General features: G+C 45.3%; 1 protein-coding gene across 2 annotated transcripts in view; it reads right to left on the minus strand.

The window, feature by feature from the left end:
* Positions 1–9994: 9994 nt before the first annotated feature.
* The window catches only part of thsd7aa (thrombospondin, type I, domain containing 7Aa), a 92350-nt gene continuing 80223 nt past the window's right edge, over positions 9995–22121 (minus strand). For both annotated transcript variants that reach the window (XM_063899163.1, XM_063899162.1), the window contains exons 24-29: positions 21830–22003; positions 20077–20172; positions 17895–17977; positions 14711–14924; positions 13434–13521; positions 9995–11972 (exon numbers count right to left, since the gene is read on the minus strand). In XM_063899163.1, the coding sequence (XP_063755233.1) occupies positions 11885–11972; positions 13434–13521; positions 14711–14924; positions 17895–17977; positions 20077–20172; positions 21830–22003 (743 nt within the window). In that variant the 3' untranslated portion in view covers positions 9995–11884. The remainder of the gene's footprint in view (positions 11973–13433; positions 13522–14710; positions 14925–17894; positions 17978–20076; positions 20173–21829; positions 22004–22121) is intronic.

Below are 22121 nucleotides of genomic sequence, written 5' to 3' on the forward strand. Positions count from 1 at the left end.
GCGGTGCGCTTTATAGGAGGCGCGCAAAGGGAGCCTGTGAGGGGAGGGAAGGGAGGGGGGGGGGAATAAAACCCGAGGAGATTGGTTCAAGTTTTTGACTCTCTCTCTTTCATAACCAGTGCTCACTACAGTCCTTCCTGTTTTAAGCCTGAAGTTCCAACTGGTTTCAGATGAATTTACTCCCTGTCTTCCTCTTTCTTTATTCTCCTGTAGTGTTATGTATCTTTTATCTCTGTCATGCATGTGTGTTATCAGTCCTACTGTACCGCTGAGACACGTGTGATATTGGGTTTTATAAATAAACATTGATTGGATTCGATGAATCAAAGAGTGTAAATGTACGACTAAAGCAGAAATACCAGCCAATCAGAGGTAAGGATCGAGTCACCTGTTCTGGAGTGTTATCCCAGGACCTTATTTCAGGCCAAAACACATTCAGAAAGTGGCAATAAAGTTCTGCTGAACATCCACTGCCCAACATATCCATGCATTTATTGAACTCCTTCTAACTTCTGTTTCTAAATCACTTCCCAAAGAAACAAGGTGTTAGTTTTGGGAATGACTCCCAGTCTAAAGCAAGGAAGAATCAACGGCACACTAGAAGACTACACACAATATACCTCCAACTTCAGGAAAAAAGGGACATTTGATCTGCTGATTGTTGGCTGAAATGTGATTTTCTTACCATTACCACCAGTAAACACCAGTCTGAAAGCAGAAGGGAAATGCTGAGGGTCCTTTAAAGCAGTCTGCATCGGTTATCGAGTAAAACAGCTGGAGGAGAGCAGTACATCTGGAGCTCTGGTTCTCAAGGTGTTCCTGTGTGTGTGTGTGTGTGTGTGTGTGTGTGTGTGTGTGTGTGTGTGTGTGTGTGTGTGTGTGTGTGTGTGTGTGTGTGTGTGTGTGTGTGTGTGTGTGTGTGTGTGAGAGAGAGAGAGAGATAGGGTCCTCTTTGTGCTGGAACACTGGGGGGGGGGGTGTTAATAAATCCCGGTCTCCACAACCCTGCCGTGGTCAAACATGGCCGCCATCACTCAGCAGAGGCTCTGAACACACGATAACCTTCGGGGGGGGGGGGGATACATCTGTGGGGGCTGGCTGGTGTCCAGTGTGTGTTTAATGAAGCACAGATTGGGAACTACACAGGACTCAACGTGTCGGGCAGAAAGATCAAATATGTGTTTTGTGTCCATGTTCAGAAAGCTCTTTATGTTCCTCTGCTCACCCTCCGTCTGAAACCAGAGCCCAGGCTGCTCTGATATTGGTCAGCTGGCCAGCCCTGTTGTGATGTCACTATGGTCTTTGCATTGCATCATCTAATGTCTGCTGAATCTGTGACTGATGCTCCCCACAAAACAGGATGAAACCTGTGTGACTCTAAACCTCTCCACATGTAATCAAGATGCCGGTCCAGAGAGACGGTGTGATCTATAATTGAAGAGTCATTGTCTGATTGGTCCATTTCAGAATAATATCTCTGATATGTTTTATAATGATTGATCAGTAAAGTGTTCTCAGAGCTGGTAAAGGTGCAGCTAGTTTGAATGCTTTGTATACTGCAGGGTAGCTGCTGGATTTACTGCAGGTGAACTACAGTCTGATTTAAGGGGGATTATATTTACCATCAGTAATCCAGATCTGCCTAGCAACTAAAGGGATCAAATACATGTAGTGGAGTAAAAGTACACAGTAGAATGGAATTTAAATACTCAAAGAAAGCACAAGTACCTCTTAATGATATTAAAGTACAGAGCTCGAGTAAATGTACTCAGTTACTCTACAGCTCTGCCTCTCATCCAGCAGCTGCTCTGCTTCCTCTGCGCTCGGAGGATAATCAGGAGGTCAGGTCTCTGATCCTCTGACGGAAACCTTTGGTGGCCATTCAGAGGAAATTACAGGGTAGCATATCCCTAATAGCTTAGCATCGGTCTGGGGAGGAAGGGGGAGATAAAGACGGGGGAGAGGAAGAGGACGATCACCCATCTGAGTGACGCTGGCGGGGAAGCGTTCGCCTGGCATCGATCCACGGCCGATTGTGAGGGCAGATGTTGAGCCCGAGCAGCTGCCATCTCGAGTGTCACTCCAATGCAAGCCGAGTCAAACCGGGCCGGACCAGAATGGCCGAGGGCTTCTCGTGCACGGCGGAGGATGCCAGAGCTTTTCAGCGGGAAGTGGAGGGTGGGTGGGCGGGCCGGGTGGGGGGGCTGACAGAGACAAATGGCCGAGCAGAGCGTCGGTCACAGGATGCAGCTGCTGCACATCAACCCTTCCTCATCACGGAGAGGAGGAGCGGCGGCGGAAACGGCAGCCGTTGAAGAGCTTGCATTCAACACAGATTTAGCTTCTGAAAACTTCCAGAAGTTAACTTGAGTCCAGCTGGACGTGTTTATGAGGGAAGTGCAGAAAGCTGCTCATAAATGAGAGGAGATATATTCTACCAAAGACCTGATTAAAAACTGACCGTGTTGCTTCCACTGAGAAAGCAATTTGTTCCAAGTCGTACCAACCGGACCTGCGGCGACATGGAGGCTCCTGCAGCAATGGTGGAGGTGTACTGTACCTGTCCTTTGTCTTTCCAGTGTGCAGGAAGAGGACGGGCACTGCATCCTGGTTCGAATCATTGAACGGTGGCATTCGACAGACTCTGGTACTGAGTACCTACAGCTGAACGTCTTTATGTGCAGCGAGCCGGTCCCTGATGACAGAACACCACCGACACATGAAGCACAAGAATGCGTACTGAATAACAGCCTGACTCCCCATACCCTCTGTTGTTGCTTACGCTCTGTTCCACTGCAGCGCCACGGGTCGGGGTTTCCTGTCACTGTTCCAGTCCGCTCACGTTTCCTGTTCAGCGTGGCGCTGAAGGGCCTCATTCAACACAGACCGAGCTTTCTGAAACTTCCAGAATTGTAATTGGGTTCAGCTGGACGTCTTCACACTACTATGAACTATGAAGGAAGCAGCCAATCAGAGCACACTGGGCTCTGGTTCAGACAGAGGGTGAAAAGAGGTGCTGCAGGTCAGGCAGGAGGAGAGACACAGAGCAGGGAGACATGTCCCAGGAGAGACACAGAGCATGGAGACATGTCCCAGGAGAGACACAGAGCATGGGGACATGTCCCAGAAGAGACACAGAGCATGGAGAGACACAGAGCATGGAGACATGTCCCAGGAGAGACACAGAGCATGGAGACATGTCCCAGGAGAGACACAGAGCATGGAGACATGTCCCAGTAGAGACACAGAGCAGGAAGACATGTCCCAGGAGAGACACAGAGCATGGAGACATGTCCCAGGAGAGACACAGAGCATGGAGACATGTCCCAGGAGAGACACAGAGCATGGAGACATGTCTCAGTAGAGACACAGAGCAGGAAGACATGTCCCAGGAGAGACACAGAGCATGGAGACATGTCCCAGGAGAGACACAGAGCATGGAGACATGTCCCAGGAGAGACACAGAGCATGGAGACATGTCCCAGGAGAGACACAGAGCATAGAGACATGTCCCAGGAGAGACACAGAGCATAGAGACATGTCCCAGGAGAGACACAGAGCAGGGAGACATGTCCCAGGAGAGACACAGAGCAGGAAGACATGTCCCAGGAGAGACACAGAGCATGGAGACATGTCCCAGGAGAGACACAGAGCATGGAGACAGGTCCCAGGAGAGACACAGAGCAGGGAGACATGTCCCAGTAGAGACACAGAGCAGGAAGACATGTCCCAGGAGAGACATTAAAGCATGGAGACATGTCCCAGTAGAGACACAGAGCATGGAGACATGTCCCAGGAGAGACACAGAGCATGGAGACATGTCCCAGGAGAGACACAGAGCATGGAGACATGTCCCAGTAGAGACACAGAGCATGGAGACATGTCCCAGGAGAGACACAGAGCAGGAAGACATGTCCCAGGAGAGACACAGAGCAGGGAGACATGTCCCAGGAGAGACACAGAGCAGGGAGACATGTCCCAGTAGAGACACAGAGCAGGAAGACATGTCCCAGGAGAGACATTAAAGCAGGGAGACATGTCCCAGGAGAGACACAGAGCAGGGAGACATGTCCCAGGAGAGACACAGAGCAGGGAGACATCAGCAGACATCACTACATGGTGTTTGATGGGAACGTTAATGGTCGTTAATCCATCGGAGCTCAAATGAAATAGCTGTGGTTCCAGTGATAAGTCTTCAAGTTGAACCAGTAAACTGTGTTCAGAATTTGGTGATTATCTTCAGCGTTTGCAGAAGTTGACTTTGATTACACGCCAATTGTTGGGCTTGATCTTACAAACGTCTCATTGTTTCAAGACTTTACTTTTCACGCACCTTCTCCGGTAAAACCCAGGCTGCAGCCGAACACAAACATGCTTCACCAGCTGGTTGAATGCTCCACCAGAGGCACTGAAGACAGACTTATGTGAATCTGTATTGGGGTAATAGTGGATTGTTTAAAAAGGTAAAGAAATGACAGAAAGATTGAAGACCTGGTAAGTGGTTTACGACCCCACCGCAGACAGCGGGAGTTCTTTCAAATCTACCATCAGAATCCATCCAATCATACACAAACAGGACGGAACCAACCCTGTAGAGGGAGCCTTTCTCCAGGTATAGATCATTTTCTCGACACACTAAGTAAAACAGATCTAAAGACCTGGACTGTTTTACTGCTCCTGGACCTCCGGCTCTCTGTAACTCATCAGAGAGCCCAGTCCGCTGAGTGACGGTAGATCACGGGTTTCTGAGGCCTCCTCTGGGGAAGTAAAAAGGGTGTTTCTGTCATTGTCTGTAACTGCCTCTCTGTTTCTGAAAGCCCTTTAAAGACGGACCACCACTTCCCCTGATTGAGGCAGTGCTTTATTTTATCAGCAGGAGATCATCAGTTAAAGCAGACATCTTTTATCTGCGGCTCGGGGAGCAGAACTTGGAAACAAAGACTGCTGCGTAGATGATCTTTACAGTTTGACCCGGGCTCCTTAATCACATTTTTTCTGCAGATCTTGATGTCTTCGAGGTCGCCGCAAAGTCAGCCGTTTGAAGTGGGGTTTTACAACATGACTTAATTGATTAGGGCGGCCTTTTCTTGGCAGGGGGAATTTAATTGGAAGACGGAGACGTGATTACGTGAAGTGCTGATTAAATGAGAGGACCAGAACCATGTCTCTGCTTTACTTCCCCAACATCCGATCACAATCAGGGGCTCTGGTGATAAAGGCAATTACATTACTTCAACAAGCAGAGGACAACAATTTAACCAGTGCAGGAATAGCATAGTTAAAGCTAATTGTCAATCTACATGACCGCATTAGGAACCAAATCAGAGCCCTCAGGGTCCGTCTGCAGCCAGAACACAGGGGGGGACTAGACTTGCAGAACAGCACGAGTATTACTGAATGCTTGACCTCCGTTTGTGTGGAACGAGTGTTTGTTACACAGTAATCTGATTCTGTAGGGGTGGGTTAGGGTAGCTTGCTAACGTCTTTCTAGTTTGCTGAAAGTCAGAGTCCGACCGGGCTGAGCTCACATTACTGGTTCATGTACGTCGTCCCGTCCACCCGAACATCTTTCCCAAACACTTCAGTTATTAACAACTTCCTTTTGCATCAGTTGTATGCAGCGTGTTTCTAATCAAACGCAGATGTTTGTAATCAAAAAGCAAATACATCACAATTGTTTGATTGCGTTCCAACACGCTGCCCGCGCCACAGTTTGGGAAGGCCCTGCTGCATAAATGGACTACAGTTCATTTTCATTTTGCATCCCTTAATGACAATAAATGGTCCTTGAATAAGTAGCATGTTTAATGTCTCTGAGGAGAACTGGGAGATTTACCCGACCGGAGTCTTTGGAATATTGTAACAAAAGGTATGTAAGCCCTCTCCGACTGGACATACAACTCATACATACTGTACTTTGTAAGTATTTGCACCATTGCATGAAGGCATGAAACTGTAGGTTGACTGAACCCCCCCTGCATCCCACCGAGCAGTCTGCAGACCTTCAGCTGTGTGATGCTGCCCTCTGCTGGGGAGACCTCTGCACAGTTAGAGCTTCAGTGGGTGCAGAGAGACGCTGGGGTTTCAGGTGTGATTAAAAGTAGTGCTGTCAAAGGATTAAAAGATGTAATCGAGTTAATCACAATAACAGGTTGTGATTAATCACAACCTGTAATTGTGATTAATCACAATTACAGGTTGTGATTAATCACAACCTGTAATTGTGATTAATCATAATTACAGGTTGTGATTAATCACAAGTTTAAAATACTAGTATTTACTTGTATTTTTGGGGGGGTCAAACAAATACATCATGTGTGGTGTTGGAATAAAGAAACGCATGACTAACTGGTTAGAGGAACCACAGTTTTTACTTCATTATAAGATCTCAGCTTAGTTGTGATCATTTCTGAACTAGAATCTATTAGTTTGCTGAGTAAGAAGTGTCAGGGAGTGCTTGGCATTGCCCACAACATCCGTAATGAACTGCAGACTAGAAGGATTAGCAGACAACCACATAAACAGTTACAAAGTGACGCCTGCTACAAAGTGAATGTGAACAGCTTGCCTGTAAAGAGTTTGCAAAGTAACATCCACCCAAATGAATGCTGTAGTGAGTAACAGTGGGCCTATTTAACAAACTGAATGCCATGGTGTCTTTGAAGGTACAGAGTGAGCAGTCCCTTTTCACTCTTAGTTGAATAAGATTATTTTAAACAGCGTGAACTTGTGTGACATGACTCCAGTCCACCTGTTCATACACTCTACTTTTCTTTCAACCAGTTGCTCAGGCAGACCAGCTTGTTGACATTTTCAGATGACAGAGCGGACCTCTTCTTCTGCACAATGTGGCCTGCCAAAGAAAACAGTCTCTCACATGGCACTGTTGGGGCAGGTGTAGCCAAGCACCTCTGTGCAATATGGGCCAGCTTACCATGAGCACCTGTGTGTGCCGCCCACCACTGTAGTGGACATGCCTCTATGCCGACACTGGGCTCTGCTTTATACCTGTCTACAGTTTTGTCTGTGGACAGTGCCTCATCATCAGACTCTGACCCCATCAGTAGGAGGGCCATCTTCTTCTTCTTTGGTGGCTCTGGTTCAATTTCCTCTCCGGATGGCTGTGATGCAGGTTCTCTGTCCTTCAGCATCTCACTCAGCTTTTGCCACACCTCTTCCCTCTCTGCTCTGGGCAGGCACCTGAGGTCCTTGAATCTGGGATCTAGAGCTGTTGCTACCTTTAGCCATAACAGGTTTGTGTTGTCCTTTCGTCTGTTGAGGTCCTCTGTGAATGCAGTCTTGAAGCGCACTATGTAGGCAGGGGTCAACATCTGAGACCTCCATCGTACCAAGAGGTGGCAGAGTGCAGGCAGCACTACAGAGCAGGACACATATCTGTCACCACCCAGGAGCTCAGTGACATACCTACAAACACACAAACCAACAGTATTAATGAGTACACCTTTAATTCATTTAACACTCATTTAGGGGACAGGCCTACAACTAGTTCTGAAGTACAATAACAAAGTGACTATTGTATTCATTGTATTTGCAGGACATAAAATTGGAGATGATGAGTATTGGAGATGGGAAGTCACCTTACCTGCATGGCTCCAGCAGTGTTTCCAACTTTGCCAGCCTGTCATATTCAGCTGAGGTTAGCATGGCTAACTTGTGCTTCTGCTGTGCTGGCGTTGCCTTCAGTGGGTCTTTGTTGTTTTGGACACGCTTTATCATTTCGAGAGTTGAACTCCAGCGCGTGGGTACGTCCTGGACAAGTGACTGCTCTTCTTGCCCATGAGAGGCTCGCTGAAGTTTCAGCTCTGCTGTGTTTGCAGGACTGTGTTTGAAATGTCCGACTGTTTTACGGCACTTGGCTAAAGCACCGTCAAACCCGCTGTCACGGAGAGGCACCGTGATTACCCTCTGTATAATGTGCGCTACACAGGGCATGTGCTCGAATGGTAGACTCCTTGCCTGCTGTCTGTTCCTATAGTGGTGGCCTTGTCTGTAATCTCCCACTCCTTTGCAACTTCAAGAAACTGACTAAACCATGCTTCTGCAAAATGCCTTTCCCCTGTTTTCACCACACCGAAAGCGAACGAGTGCAGTTGCCATTGGTCATCGATTAGGTGTGCTGTTACACCGAGGTAGTAATGGTTGCTTACTGATGTCCAGTGGTCTCCAGTCGGTGCAATAAATGTAGCTTGTGCCAACTGCTCCGCTTCTTTGCCTTTTCTCTGCCAAACAATTCATGAATTCTGGAGACAATAGTTCCCCTAGCAGGTGGCTTGTATGATGGGTCATCTGAGGCGATCTGGATAATACCTTGAAGCCCCTGGTCTTCAACGATGTTGATGGGCCTGCAGTCAACGGGGATCCCTTTAGCGATAGCATGGGTTAGCTTAGCTGTTGTCGCTCTGTGGACAGACTTGCCCTTGCTGCACTCTCTCAGAGCTAGCATCTGTGCTAGCATCAGCAAAGATGGTACTTCAGGCTCGTTGTGCTTCGGTGGAAGGACAGTTCATCACTGCAATATGTGCACACAACTTTGGTTTGATGTGAACTTCCGTCTGGAAGCTTTTTAAAACGCAAGTGTTCCGTTAAGCACACCAGGGAGACCTCCTCAGTCACCGTGTTACCTGAGCCTGTGACGCCTTTCAGTAATTCAGCCAGGTAAACATGCGCGCTGGAATTACGGTAGGAAGTTTGGGGTCAAACGTGAGAATATGATTCATTTGCGTTCATTGTTTTTAACGCGTTATGGTTTCAAGATTCATCGCGGGCGTTAGCGCCGTAACGCGGTAAAGCGGTAACGCGGTAAAGCGGTAATGCGGTAGCGCGGTAACGCGGTAACGCGGTAACGCTGACAGCCCTAAATAAAAGGGATCTTCAGCGTTGCACTTTGGGAGGCAGCATGTTTTACTGAAAGGACCCCAGTGGTAACGTTCACTGGTTTCTGTGATTTCACCATCCTCAGAAACATGTGGTTTCTTTTACAGAAAGAACAGCAGCAGTAAAACACAGCTTATTTTAACATTAGAAACAAACACAGAAACCAATTATACATTTCCCCCCAAATAACTCAAACAATAAATACAGAGAGAATACTCTGAGTAATAAATAAAAGGCCTGCAGTTGTTGGATGTAAAGTGGATATCATTGCACCTTTGTAAACAAATCAAATCCACTTCCAGACTGCAGCGTCCCCGGCTGAGTGATGGACTCTGGTACTGATGGGTCATTATACAACTCATGACCAACGTAAGAGCTATAGAAGTAAAGGAAATACAATCAGTCATTACTGTCTCTCTAACACATCTCACATCCCATACCACACACACACACACACACACACACACACACACACACACACACACACACACACACACACACACACACACACACACACTGTACTGCATGCCCCCCCAGCAACACCGGCTCAGTTACAAAATAAATCATTCTACAATGAACATTAAAGAAAGGCTTGAACAGTGCACTATCAGCACCTGGATCAGCTGTGTTCAATAACCCTCACCCCAGGTTTAACGTATACTTTCTCCAAGCTTCCAGATTTCTCTCCTTACAGTTTCTCTTTCTAGATCTGTCTTTTCTTTTCTTTTGGCAGTGCAAAGTGACATGCAGTTCATAAAATACCACATTATGAAAGGTCAGCTCTGCCTGTGTTACTCTTTATAGAAGGTATAGGAAATTAAATAACTGTCACGTACGTTATATGGAAATCAATGAAATGACTGCCGAGCTTTTTAAATTGTATAAAGGTAAGGACTATTGGGTGTAGTTGGTGTTATGGAGCATCAGTGTCCCTGTTCTGTGTTCACATTGTATTCACATATACTCCATAAAGTGTGAGCTCTAATCGTCATGTAAAGTCTTTCATAACTCCAAATTAAATTCTGCTTTACACTTCACATCAGAAACTGGAGAAGCTCTCAAAAACTCTGACAACACTTTCAAATATTCCCTTTTTTATTATCAGCAATTAGTTAAATACATAAAAACAAACGGTAGGAAAAGGACTCGAGCGACTTTGTTTCCACGAGTTTAAACGTCGCCTTCGTCACACCCACATTCATTTTGCATAACATGTGCGGTAAAAAAAGGAAACACGTTATGGGACATGAAGAATAAATAAAAACAGAAATATTTTAGCACTTTATTTACAACTCATATTTCAAGAGATAGAAATGAAACACTCCTTCAACTTACAAGAAACAAACCACAGAATATCAAACTGTTCCTGGCAAAGAGCCGACGTCTCAGACGGATAATAAATAATACTATGTTGGCTTCGAGCTTCAGAATACATGCCAGTAAATACATAAATCAAAGGATTCCCCTGAACTGAGTTTATCAGTAGAAAAACAGTGTTACAAAACAGGAAGAAAAAACGGTTTTGTAAATTATTTTTTGCAGTTTTGATGGATTTTTGCAAAAGAATATGAATAATTTATACTTTTGTGAACAAAAAGCTGATGGATTATAGAGGATAGACATCAATATGGATTATTCCATTATTAATACAATTGTATTGGTCATTTACAACCCCTCTACACTGGAGGAAATGTAGTACTGAAATCAGAATTATGGCCTTCTGATTGTTACATGTTTTCCTGGTATGCACAGACAAAGTTTGAAGACCAAGGAAATATTTATGGTTTTTAAGTTCATGGAAAGACATTTTTGTGGAAAAATACTGACCAGAGTACCAGAGTACCAGATATGTACCAGATATGTACCAGATATGCCAGAAAAACAAATACGTTGCATGTCAAATGCCCCAAAGATGCCATCGTCTGCATACAGTCTCATTTTACAGAATCAAAGCCAGCACGGCTTTACTGGCCCACAATCCTTTGCACATGATGTATGGGCATGTAGTGGGTGACCAGTATGTCCCCATTGTATGCATAATGCATGCAACAGTAAACATTTAGAAGTAATCAGAATTGTGTCTAATTCTTGTCTGACATTTTCTCAGCCAGAATTCTGATGTTATTTCTTATTTTCTGAGCCTTTTACACATATGAAAGTATTTCCATCAGGCTTTGTTTCTGCTTCCATATCTCAGCTAATGGGTTTCACACTGTCAGGGGTTTATGTATGTCATATTAATAATTTACAAAAAGTCAAAGAGGATGAAGCCACAGTTGTACAATCGTCAGAATAAATGCTCAGGCAGAGTTTAGGCTGTACAAACTAGAAAGGTAAAGTGGAGACCAGAGAAAAATTCTATGTACATCGAGTCCCGTTGTTTCACACGTAATAGAAGAAAAATATTAACAAACGTCGTTGTTTGCAAAAAAAGTCTACTCATTTACATTTCTAGCACAAGACTGTACACCATCTTGTTTTGAGAGAGGCAGTTTGCTATGGCGAAGCTAGACGTAAGTACATATCATGCTGCACTAATATAGTGCAAAATTATGCCTGGAACATAGGAGGGAGGCAGGCAGACGAGAGGAATAATGACCCAGGCCACAATAATATGAATCAGACAGGGAATGACGTCATCCCAAACAAAACAAGTTGTGCTTTTAGGACAAAATCTTTGTAGAGTTTTTCTCAGAGGACCGTGGTGCGGATGTTTCCGGCAGTAGTTGATGGCAGAGAAGCAAAGGCAAAAACTTCCAGAAGAAGAGAAAGAGTTCATGAAGGCTCTTGTGAAATAAAAAGTATCAAAATGGAAATCTAAAAAAAGGACGGGAACATCAAGGCGGCTGATGGGCGTGGATTCTGGTTGTTGGACTTTGAGGTTCCTCTTCGGTCAGAATCGAGGCGCGACCCTCGATGGCGGCCTGACGTTAAGCTTTCTGCAGCGTGTCCTTCAGCAGGACGAGTCTCTGAGGTCGCAGGGATTCGTCTACATGTCGGCGTCTCCGTCGTACGCCAGCGTCAGAGGCTTCAGTCTGTTGTTCATCTGACGCCGCTGAGGCTTCTTTGGCTTTTTGCTGCGGAGAAAAAAACAAAAGCAAGTTCAGAGAGTCTGATCCCAGATCTGAGCTAACGTCCAACCAGAGGAAGTCTCTGGTCGGTCTGGACTGGTGGAGAATGAAGGAGCGACCCATGAGAAAAACAGATGTGAAGGTAGACCAGGAGATGGCAGCAGAGGAAAGATATTCAAATAATGTCAACATGCAGGGAAAGACTGAGGCTGTGAAACCCCCCCCCCCTGTCCTGTTCTTTCTGTTGTGCAGACTTTGGAGTAAAAGGTCTTGTTTATTGTATTTTACGTGATATTTCATGTCTTAAGTTTACAATGAGAGCCTGCAGGTGGAAAACATTCACTGTATTCACAGTAAAAGGTCTCGTATGTGTGTTGAACTGAAGCCTGCCTTTCGAGGTTGTTTGAAGAATGTTGTATTTAAATCTACAGGCGTGAGGTGTGTCGGGTGGATCCGCCTCTCACCTGCAGGAAGTGATCCTCTGAAGGAGGCACAGTTATTTAGGCACTAAGGGGAGTGAGGCAAAGAGAGGTGAAGAAGCAAAGGGGTCTAAGTGATGAGGGTCTCAAAGGGAGGCTGAGGAGGAGGAGGAGGAGGTGGGGGAGGAGGAGGTGGGGCTAGTGAGGGTGGGGGTTGTTGTAGCAACGCCTGAAGTTGCTGCTGCTGGAGATGTTGTTGTTGTTGTTGTTGTTGTTGTTGGTGTTGTTGGTCCTGCTCCAGTCTCTGGCAGGTGGGGCAGGTGTAGGGCAGGGTTTGGGGGTCCACCCAGTACCCCGCCTCTGATGGGGGCTTGGAGCCCGACGTGCAGCAAAGGCAACAACAGCAATAACTGAGTGGGGGGGGGGGGGGGGGGCATGATAAAGGAATGAAATGAACAAATGAAGCAGTGACGTAATGGAGTTTAAATGGATGTTCACCAACACGTTATTTTAGACACATCTCGTCATCCTCACTAGCACCATGAAGGAAGGAGGACATGTAGAGAGAAGGTATGAACGCACAACGACATGCTGACTCACGGAATGTCCGACTTTTCCCACCATGACTTTTTTTCCTCGATTTTTTTACATTTCTCCCAGAATTCTGAATATTTTGTGAATTTGGACTTTCTTCAGAAGTTTGCATTTATTAGATGAGGATTTCCCCTGAATTATGACTTTTCTCCTGAAACTGGACTTTTGTCTCAAATTTCTGACTCTTTTTAGTCACAGAAATCTGAGTATTTTCCAGGGAATGATGACTGACTTCAGATGTGAACTATTCATGATATTAAAGTGGAGAAGGTCACTGAGGTCATCCTGATCCTTCCTCTTACGTTTGTTCACCTTTAAGTATTCCTTTCCAAACAAATGACTTGTCTTCATTTTGACCTCCATGACATCACTGACTGCAGGTCGATGATGAATACAGTGATGAAGAGTAGTACAACAGACAGACGGTTATAAAATACAAGTATCGGTACGTTACCATGCTAAATACGTCATGGAGATTATGAAGACGAGCAAAACAAACGCTCCTGCTGCTACTCCGTACACCCAGGTCTTCAGCTTCCCATCTGCAGAGAACACACACACACACACACACACACACACACACACACACACACACACACACACACACACACACACACACACACACACACACACACACACACACACACACACACACACACACACACACACACACACACACACACACACACACACACACACACACACACACACACACACACAGTTAACATACTGTAGGAATTAATTTTCTGGCATGCTGTGCCCTGTTCCGCCTGAGGGGGGCAGTAGAGCTACACATTAGTGTCTCACACAGGGACCATTAACAGATTCAACACCAGTTCAAAATGTGTTGTTGTTTAACACATTTATAAATACAAGTGTTCATCACACTGTCATCACATGTAGTATGAGCCTGAGAAAAATACTAATAAATAGCTGCTTTACTGCAGACTGAACCAGTATCTGTCACATTTAGTTATTTCAATTAGCGCTGTATAACAGAAGAGTATTAGAATAAAACATATTGAAATATAGCTTTTCATTTTCAGAACTGTCCTTTTCTTTCCCCCGTTTATACTCCAGAAGTGTATTTCCTTCCTCTCTCTTTCCCCCGTTTGCTTTTCTCTTTCCCCTCTTTCAGCTACCCTCATTTTCATTTTCCCTTTCCTATTATCTCCCTTTTGTTATTTTGTCCTCCTTTCTTCCATTCTTACCTCCCTTCACTCTAATCACCCCCCCCCCCCCCCCCCCGTCCTTCTTTTATAGCTGAGTTAGCAATCATTTTGTGTTCTCAGCTATTGCACACATTTCCACAATTTGCATTAGTTAGAATATATCGTAATGTGGTTCAGGCTGAAGGTGATTTCCTTCTGTGGGAGGCAGGTCGTTGGTCAACAATTAGAAGAGCATTTTTAGAGCTGGGTTTAATTTAAAGGGTTTTTATGAAGATATGATATTTTGACCCTAAAGAAATAATACAGAACATTATTTACTCTCAATACTTGATTCCTATTTATATTTTGCTTCCTCGTATTATTGCTCATATTCTCATTTTGTCATATTAATATGAAGCCAATATGTTTTCAGCTTTAGGAGTTCAAGGGTCGGACATAATACATGTGTGTAGGTGTTTGTTTAGCTGACTTGTGAGGACCGAGTATTGAGCAACAACCCGTTCTGTGAGGACATTTCTTTTGTGTTGCTGTAATGGATGTAATTGGTGTTTTCCCCTACCTGGTCCAAAGGGCTGCAGGAACCAGGTGCGCCCCCCCCTGCCCGGGGAGCTGGCTTCAGGCAGGGTTGGGTTGAAGCCCCGGATGGTCTTCACGTCGGCCCGGTTGTCCCCGGCGGTGGGAATCTCCAGCACTGGGATGACCGTGCACTGATCCAGCACGCCATCAGAGGTCATAACTTCGGTGTAGCCCTCCTCACAGCCGCACACCCCTGCCTGGACCAGGGAAGAGGAGGAGGAGGAGGAGGAGGAGGAGGAGGAGGAGGAGGAGGAGGAGGAGGAGAGGGAGGTTTAACACAAAGATAAAACTGACTTCTAACTCAAAAATCTGCAGACATTTATTTGCGTTTCTTATTATTATACATATATGGCTCCTTATTCCTAAATTCAAACTGTAAAACTAAATTAAGGTGTTAGAAAAAGGCAAGACATGGTCTCACATTTACCAGCCTCTTTACATTTACTACTTTTAGCCAGACTCTTTATGTTTGACTTTAAATCTATTCATAGCAATCATCAAGACGTGTATGACTGTAGGTATTTGATGCAGAAATGGGAGAATAACAGAGAGGGGGAAAACAAACGTGGCTCAGGGGAAGTCGTGCTGAAAGTAGGGCAAGAATGGAGACCAGGTCAAAACAGATTCCGGCTTTTCTTTGGGAGCTGAATTTAAGTTTCAGACAGCAAACATCTGACTGTTTTCTAGGTCACAGCTTTATTCAGTACATGTTTACTCTTCCTGTCTTCATTCCTGTATTATATGAGCGCCAACAGGATGGTTATTTAGTTTTGTTGTTCCTCACACAACGACAGAAACCTATTTATTTGGTTTTAAGGCAAGTACTTTGGTAAAGTACCTCAAAGTACAGTATCTGAGCGAATGTTACTTGCCACCACTGAACATGAGTGGTGACCTGTTCAAGATACAAACAAAACCTGAAGAGCAAAACAAAGCATCAGTCTGAATAAACAGGAATGGATGAAGTGAAGCTGCAGGGGGGAGAGAAGATTAGGGAGGAAATCTTGAGGAATTTATTGACACTCTCTCAAGACCACTCTGTGACCCTGATCGACATCTGTCCACTTCCTTAAAGGCCTTCCTACTTTATCTTTAGCTACACAAACAAACACGCTGGGCAGGTTGAACTCTAACGGCACCCTCCCTCTTTGCTGGGGCTGTAGTCCTGTACTTCATAATAGAGTATGAGTTCAAAGATGAAGACTCTAATGGATCAGCTTTTGACTCTCGCATGGATCATGAAGGCGTCCTTGCAGTAAGGCTATCTGGTCTACATGGGTTTGTAGATCTGGATAAGGTGTATGACCGTGAGGGGTGAGGGGGTCCTAATGGGAAAGGTGTTGGGCCATTGTAACGCTTTTGTTGGCCACCGTATAAACCAGCTGCAAACCCACACCAGCACAGAACTGGATTTCACTTACGTGGAGAAGGGGTAGGGATGGTAATACGTTGTGAGTGTTCACAAAGAATAGAAGGCTCTGAGTTAATGAAGGGATAATATGCAGCCAGCCGGTCTTATGGAGGAACCCTAGAGACAGGACCCCACACAATACCGTCTCAATGATTTTAAATATAGAGGCATTGGTTCAGTATCTGGTTTCCTGCACTTCACCAAGCCGTAGCTAAAGGGTGTAATGTCTCAGAGCTCAAAGAATACGTCTGGTACAGGTGAGTCATGGCTAAACTCATGTAGTCTTTGCAGGAAAATACATCTCCAGGCAACAAATGCAGAGAGCAGCTGAGATGAAATATCTTGCAGCATTTCAAACACACCATTGAGCCTCTCTAGATAAAGCCATGATTCATCTCATTATGAACCAGCTCAGTGCTGCTGTTTGCAGGAACAACCCCCCTTCCTCCACATTTCTCTCTCTCTGAATTCCTCACCCCCTCACCCGGCAGGGGGTCCCCACCCCCGTCGGTCTCTGGAGGATAATCGTGATGCCGTGCAAACAGAACGTGCAGCAGTCGACGGAGCGGGGAGGAAATCATCATTCACTCCTCAGAGGCAAACAAAGGAGGTTCAGCAGCGAGGTAAAAATGTATATATATATCTGGGTTCAGTCTCTGGAGAGAGTCTAAACTTACCCACAATCCTCTGTTCCTGCAGACACCTTCTAGCAACCACATCTCTGAATCGTGAACCCTCACGCTTAAACAAACAATTCATATTCAGTTCAGGGAGTGGAGAGCCGAAACATCATCATCCTTACGACTCTAGGAATCATTTTCCATATCAGTGCCGACGTAGTATCTCAGTTTTGGAATGAAAACTGAAAATGATTCCAGAATTTTACACAATCTGTGCAGGAACTGCAAATAGCCAAAATGGATCCCCTCCTCATGGATGTGTTTTAAGTTCAGTGTATTCTGAGTTGTTTCAAGCTGGTTTTTCAGAGTCTCTGTTGAGCCGTGTTGTATTTCTGCCAAACATCAGCAGCTGGTTTTAAACTGCAGGTCCAGGTGTGTTCAGAGAGGATAATGGGGAACAACAGGTGGCCGCATCCTGAGTCAGGTTACTCTGCTTTCTCTCCTCTCATCTTTTTTCTATTCTCCTTTTTCTGTTTCTTTAAACTGTCCAGATGCACTGCTTTCATCCCAGCGGGGGGGTCTGCAGCTCAGCCTGGCCTCCAGCACACCTTCTCTCAGCCAAACGGAGATGCCGGGCTTTGAAACACTGATGCATTTCTAACCCGGTTAAAGAAGCTGCAAAGGCTGCAGACAGTAGGACGCGACTGAGGCTTTCATTACATGCCAGAATTAATATTTGTTGTTTGCGTAAATTCCCCTGAAGGCTACAGCGCTAGATATCAAAAACCAGGACGTGATTCTGTTCAGATAAACTCAGGTGACTCCTTTTGCAAAGTCAGCACCAAGAGCTAAGAGCAGCATATATTGGGGACTCGGCCGGGATGAGCTGGTCCGCTGAAGAGTAAAAAGTGAATACTGGCTCTTCGCAATTTGAACCAGCTAGGAGTTTACATTAGTCCTAGGACAGACTTTGAACATACAGCAACACATTTGAGTGAAAAAAGGGTTGAATACATGCCAGAAGCACCATGACACGCCAAGAGACTCCACAAGAAGCCATGGTATATGTACTATTTCACCACAATGTGAAGGACAGGATGTGACCACAGATGTTAGAAATGTCTGTCAGAACTCACCTCTGTGCACAGGGAGCGGGGCTTGCTGCAGGGCGGGTCGCAGGATCGGTCAGACATCGGCATGGTTGTCATCGGGCATCCACCTGCAGAGCAAAGAAGTCACATTTGACGAAGGATCCTGCAGGTAAATCAGCTCCAAATACACACACGTATCTTTAAGTGCTTCATCCAGTATCAGACCGTCACTCGCAGTCAATGGATAACTCTGTTACAGCCTGAAACCAAAAGGATCCACCAACAGAAACAGTTGTGCCCCAGTTTTGTAACTTCAGTTGAGCTGGAGGCGAGCAGGCTCTGTTCCTGTCTCTCTTATATTCAGCTCATTACACTGATGCTTACCATGGGTGGGGGTGCCGGTATAATTTAATAATTAGCTCTGTTTGAGAAGCACTAAAAAAATCCCATTTAAACCCCCAGACTGATTTAAGCACTGGTTTTAATTCATGCTTTGGTTTACACATTGCATCAAGGCTGAGAGTACGCAGGCGTCCTGAAGTGAGTGAAACCCATTAAAGACGATTAATGGTCCTTTCATTTGATGATTCTCTCACATCCTTAGTCCTTCACACAGCAGCATTACATAAATGTGGGGACGTTTGTTACCAAAATAACTATTACCCATATCTGTGCTGTCTATAGATGCAAAAATCACTGGGAAATGAAGTGCAGATCAGTTAGGCTTCAAACATCATATTAAAGAAGCCCCGACAGATAGCTTCAAATAAAGGTGTTCCACAGGGAGACCAGAACCTGCAACTTACTACTGGATTTAACTTCCAGACATGTCCTCTGGGATCTCTGAACAGTCCTATCATTGCTTTACTACTCAGGACTAAAACTAGAGCAGATCTACATATTTTCATTGAGTTGAAACTCAGACTTGAGTCGTGTCGCGTCTCGAGTCGTTAATATTCAGGTTAATCCGGGGTTTTGCTGAGTGGTTTGGCTCTGTGTGGTAAGGAGTGTGAGTTCCCTCTGTGGTAGAATAAGCTGGATAACATCGACAGTCTGACACTGATCCCAACAGCAGACACTCTCATAAAACACATGGCTGCAAAAACACGGTAATCTATCAGAGCTGCTTGAATATTGATCAGCTGGCGTGCTCGGGAAGAAGAGCTGTGTATGAATATTCATGAGGGGGAACGCCGACGCTGCTTCGGAGGAGGGAAGAGATGCGGCGTGCCAATCAGAGCGGTCGCACACAGGGAAACCATCCTGAGGAGAGTGTGCTGACATTTGTTTTTAAAGTCAGGGCTCAACTAAGTAAAAAGATACGGCTCAAAGCCTGTGTGCACACGGAGTGGCAAAATAAAGCACGAGGAAATCTTTCTGGTAGATAGACGTCCAAATGAGGAGCAAGATCAGCTTAAATGTATGTTTTGTAAAACTGGGATTCTCCAGCGACCGTCCGTGAGGAACAGGGTCTTCGTTAAACACATTTGTGTCAATCTGTATTCTCTTGTTTGGGATTGGTTCTTAGGTAAGACCAGAACTAAGAGCTGAAGGACTCCAGTCTCATCCCTTTAGAAATGTGTTTGTGGGCACTAGAACATGCTTTCATTTTAAGAGGACAGTGGGATTTTACACATCTGATAAAGACTTCAAAGCTTTACATCTGGTAAAGCTCTGAGGAAGATAATGATAAATTAGCTCCTGTCATTGCTGTGATTAACCTGCCATGTGATGAACAATGGGATTGACTGGGCAGGGCATCGGATCAGAGCGTCATCTGCTCAGTTTCCAGGAGCTCTCCGTCAAGCAATACTTAGAAAGCTTCCTGGCACACTGACTCTGGAGGAGACGGTTTAAGTAACCTAATAACCGACATTATCACCTCATGTGTCGGAGCTTACTTTGTTTATGTCACATCCTGACTACGAATAGAATTAAATAGACTACACGAACCATTAGAGGATTCACAAAGAATGGTCTAACACGGAGGGATCTGACCCGGGGGAAATGGAAGAACCTCATTTCAGTGGTTGCATCTTCATGGTTTTGTTGAAACAAGGGTACTTTAAAGCCAAAACCACAGATCTTATTTCAGGTCAACGACCAAAAACACATTCAGAAAACCATTGACCTCCATTCCAGGGGACGGGAAGTGGTATAATGCTGCATGTCTCTGATGTAGTTCACCCTCAGTTAGCTTGTAACGGTCAGATCTTTGCATCCTTACCTGTGACGTTGAGTCCGTCTGAGCGCTGGCACCAGACTTGGCGAGATGAAGCCCTCCAGGATCCGGTCCTCCACTTGTACTCCAAACACTGACCCTCTGCAGGAAGACAAAGGTTAACACAGCGGTTAAACACCATGAGACCATCGGTCAGTTTGGAGATGTCCATGAGGGTCTGCTGTTCTGCAGTGTTTCCATGAAGGGCGTCTTTGTATCTGATCTTTGTAATACTCACATATTTTCACAACATGAAGCTAAGGGATGAGTTAGAGTAACAACGTTTGAATGGGTTTATCCTTTTCTGTTTTCCCTTTTTGAACAAAGAACACCAGAGTGACGCCCCCTGCTGGTATGGAGAGGTATTTCCTGTCCTGCAGGTGCAAACTTTTGGATTGTACAGCTACCAATCACTGAAGCGCATTTGGTCTCAGTTGGAGATGTTGATTAGCGTCTGTTGGGTATGTTTTTATTTCTCAACTTCCAAGATCTTACACAACAGACTGAACATGTGGAATTACGGGATTATTTGCTGTGGACTATAATCTACAGCATAGGTGTCAAACTCAACTCCAACATCCGGCCCTCAAACTAATTGTATGTGGCCCGCGAGAGTTTTCAAAGGATATAATACTTTCATTATGCGGCTACACGCCGCTTTACAGAAGCTCGTTGCCCATAAACTACATGTCCCACAATTCATCTCGTTTTGTGACATGCGCACTGAAGCGACTTCAGTCACTGTCGAGTGAGGCAGTGAGAGACAGAGCATAGTTACAGCGGCACAGCGACACCAACATGGAGCAGAGTCTGCTTCAGCAACCGAGACAAGAAACACCGGAACCAGAACCGACAGACGGCTGATCCTCACAGAATGACCCACGCTGTTAACAGTCCGGTGTCACTACGGCTCTTTCAGAGACACATGGATTCATGTTTGATATAAAACTTGCACTACGGTGACTTCCACTTCTGTGATTTGAGAAAGAGATGAGGTCTTGAGTTGCAGCTCATGAATTTGTTTCTCTATATTCAGACAATCAATACTTGTGAATACGTGTGTAAAGTTTGTGAAGGCAGGAGGAAAACCCCCCGCCATCACCGTCTGCTCTCTGCTCCTCCTCACCCCCCCCTCCCCATCCCTGACAACGAGTGACAGGTGATACACACCAGGGTCTGGAACACGGGGTTTCAAAGTCTTGGCTTTCAGACTATTCAAATATTGCAAAATTCAAATGATAAATCTTTAAATAGAGTTTGATCTAAAAAATAATAAGGCTAATTAATCTGAAAAATTCATGGGATTTATTTAACAGAGAAATGTCAGTGTGCCCCCACCCACAGTATTTATGTGTCTACGTGCACCATATGTCAGTGCACAACTATGTGTTGATGCTACCAAACTCAGTGTTGTAATGGTTGCGTATTTTCCCTTGCGATTATTTGCCCTACATTTCTGCTTTCAGATGTAGTTATTAACTAACCAGTAATTATCCAGTGCAGAGGCAATAATTATTTATATAGATAATACATTTATATTGTCTTAAAGTTAAAGCCAGCCCTCTGAGTGCAACCATAATGCTAATGTGGCCCACGACGAATTTGAGTTTGACACCCCTGATCTACAGGGTTTGGATCAGACCCAAAGACATGAGGCGATAGGGTTAGGGTTGTTGGTCTGGTGTTGGGTTGCTGGTCTGTTGTGTCAGGAGCTTCACTCTGCAGCTTCAACGCTTCCCCCTGCCTCTGCCAGACTGACCTGTGCACGGCCGAGCCTCCAGCTCCTGCTCCGGACACTGCAGCAGGTTCTCTGGATCCTGGGCCACCACGGCTCGGGATCGGACCTGCACTGAGCCGAAACCCAGGTCATCCCTCCCCACACAGCTCAGCTGACACAGGCTCCACCGGGTCCAGTCCGTCAGGTAGCATTCACCTGCAGAACAGAGAGAGAGCTCAGTGCTGGAAACTCAAAATGTGATGCTGTTGATGAAATATAACGAGGTTTGAATATAATCTTTATGGATTCCAAAAAGGGAAATTAGTAGATCATC

The sequence above is a fragment of the Eleginops maclovinus genome, chromosome 13, assembly GCF_036324505.1.
Source record: "Eleginops maclovinus isolate JMC-PN-2008 ecotype Puerto Natales chromosome 13, JC_Emac_rtc_rv5, whole genome shotgun sequence".
In the NCBI taxonomy this organism is placed as follows: domain Eukaryota; kingdom Metazoa; phylum Chordata; class Actinopteri; order Perciformes; family Eleginopidae; genus Eleginops; species Eleginops maclovinus.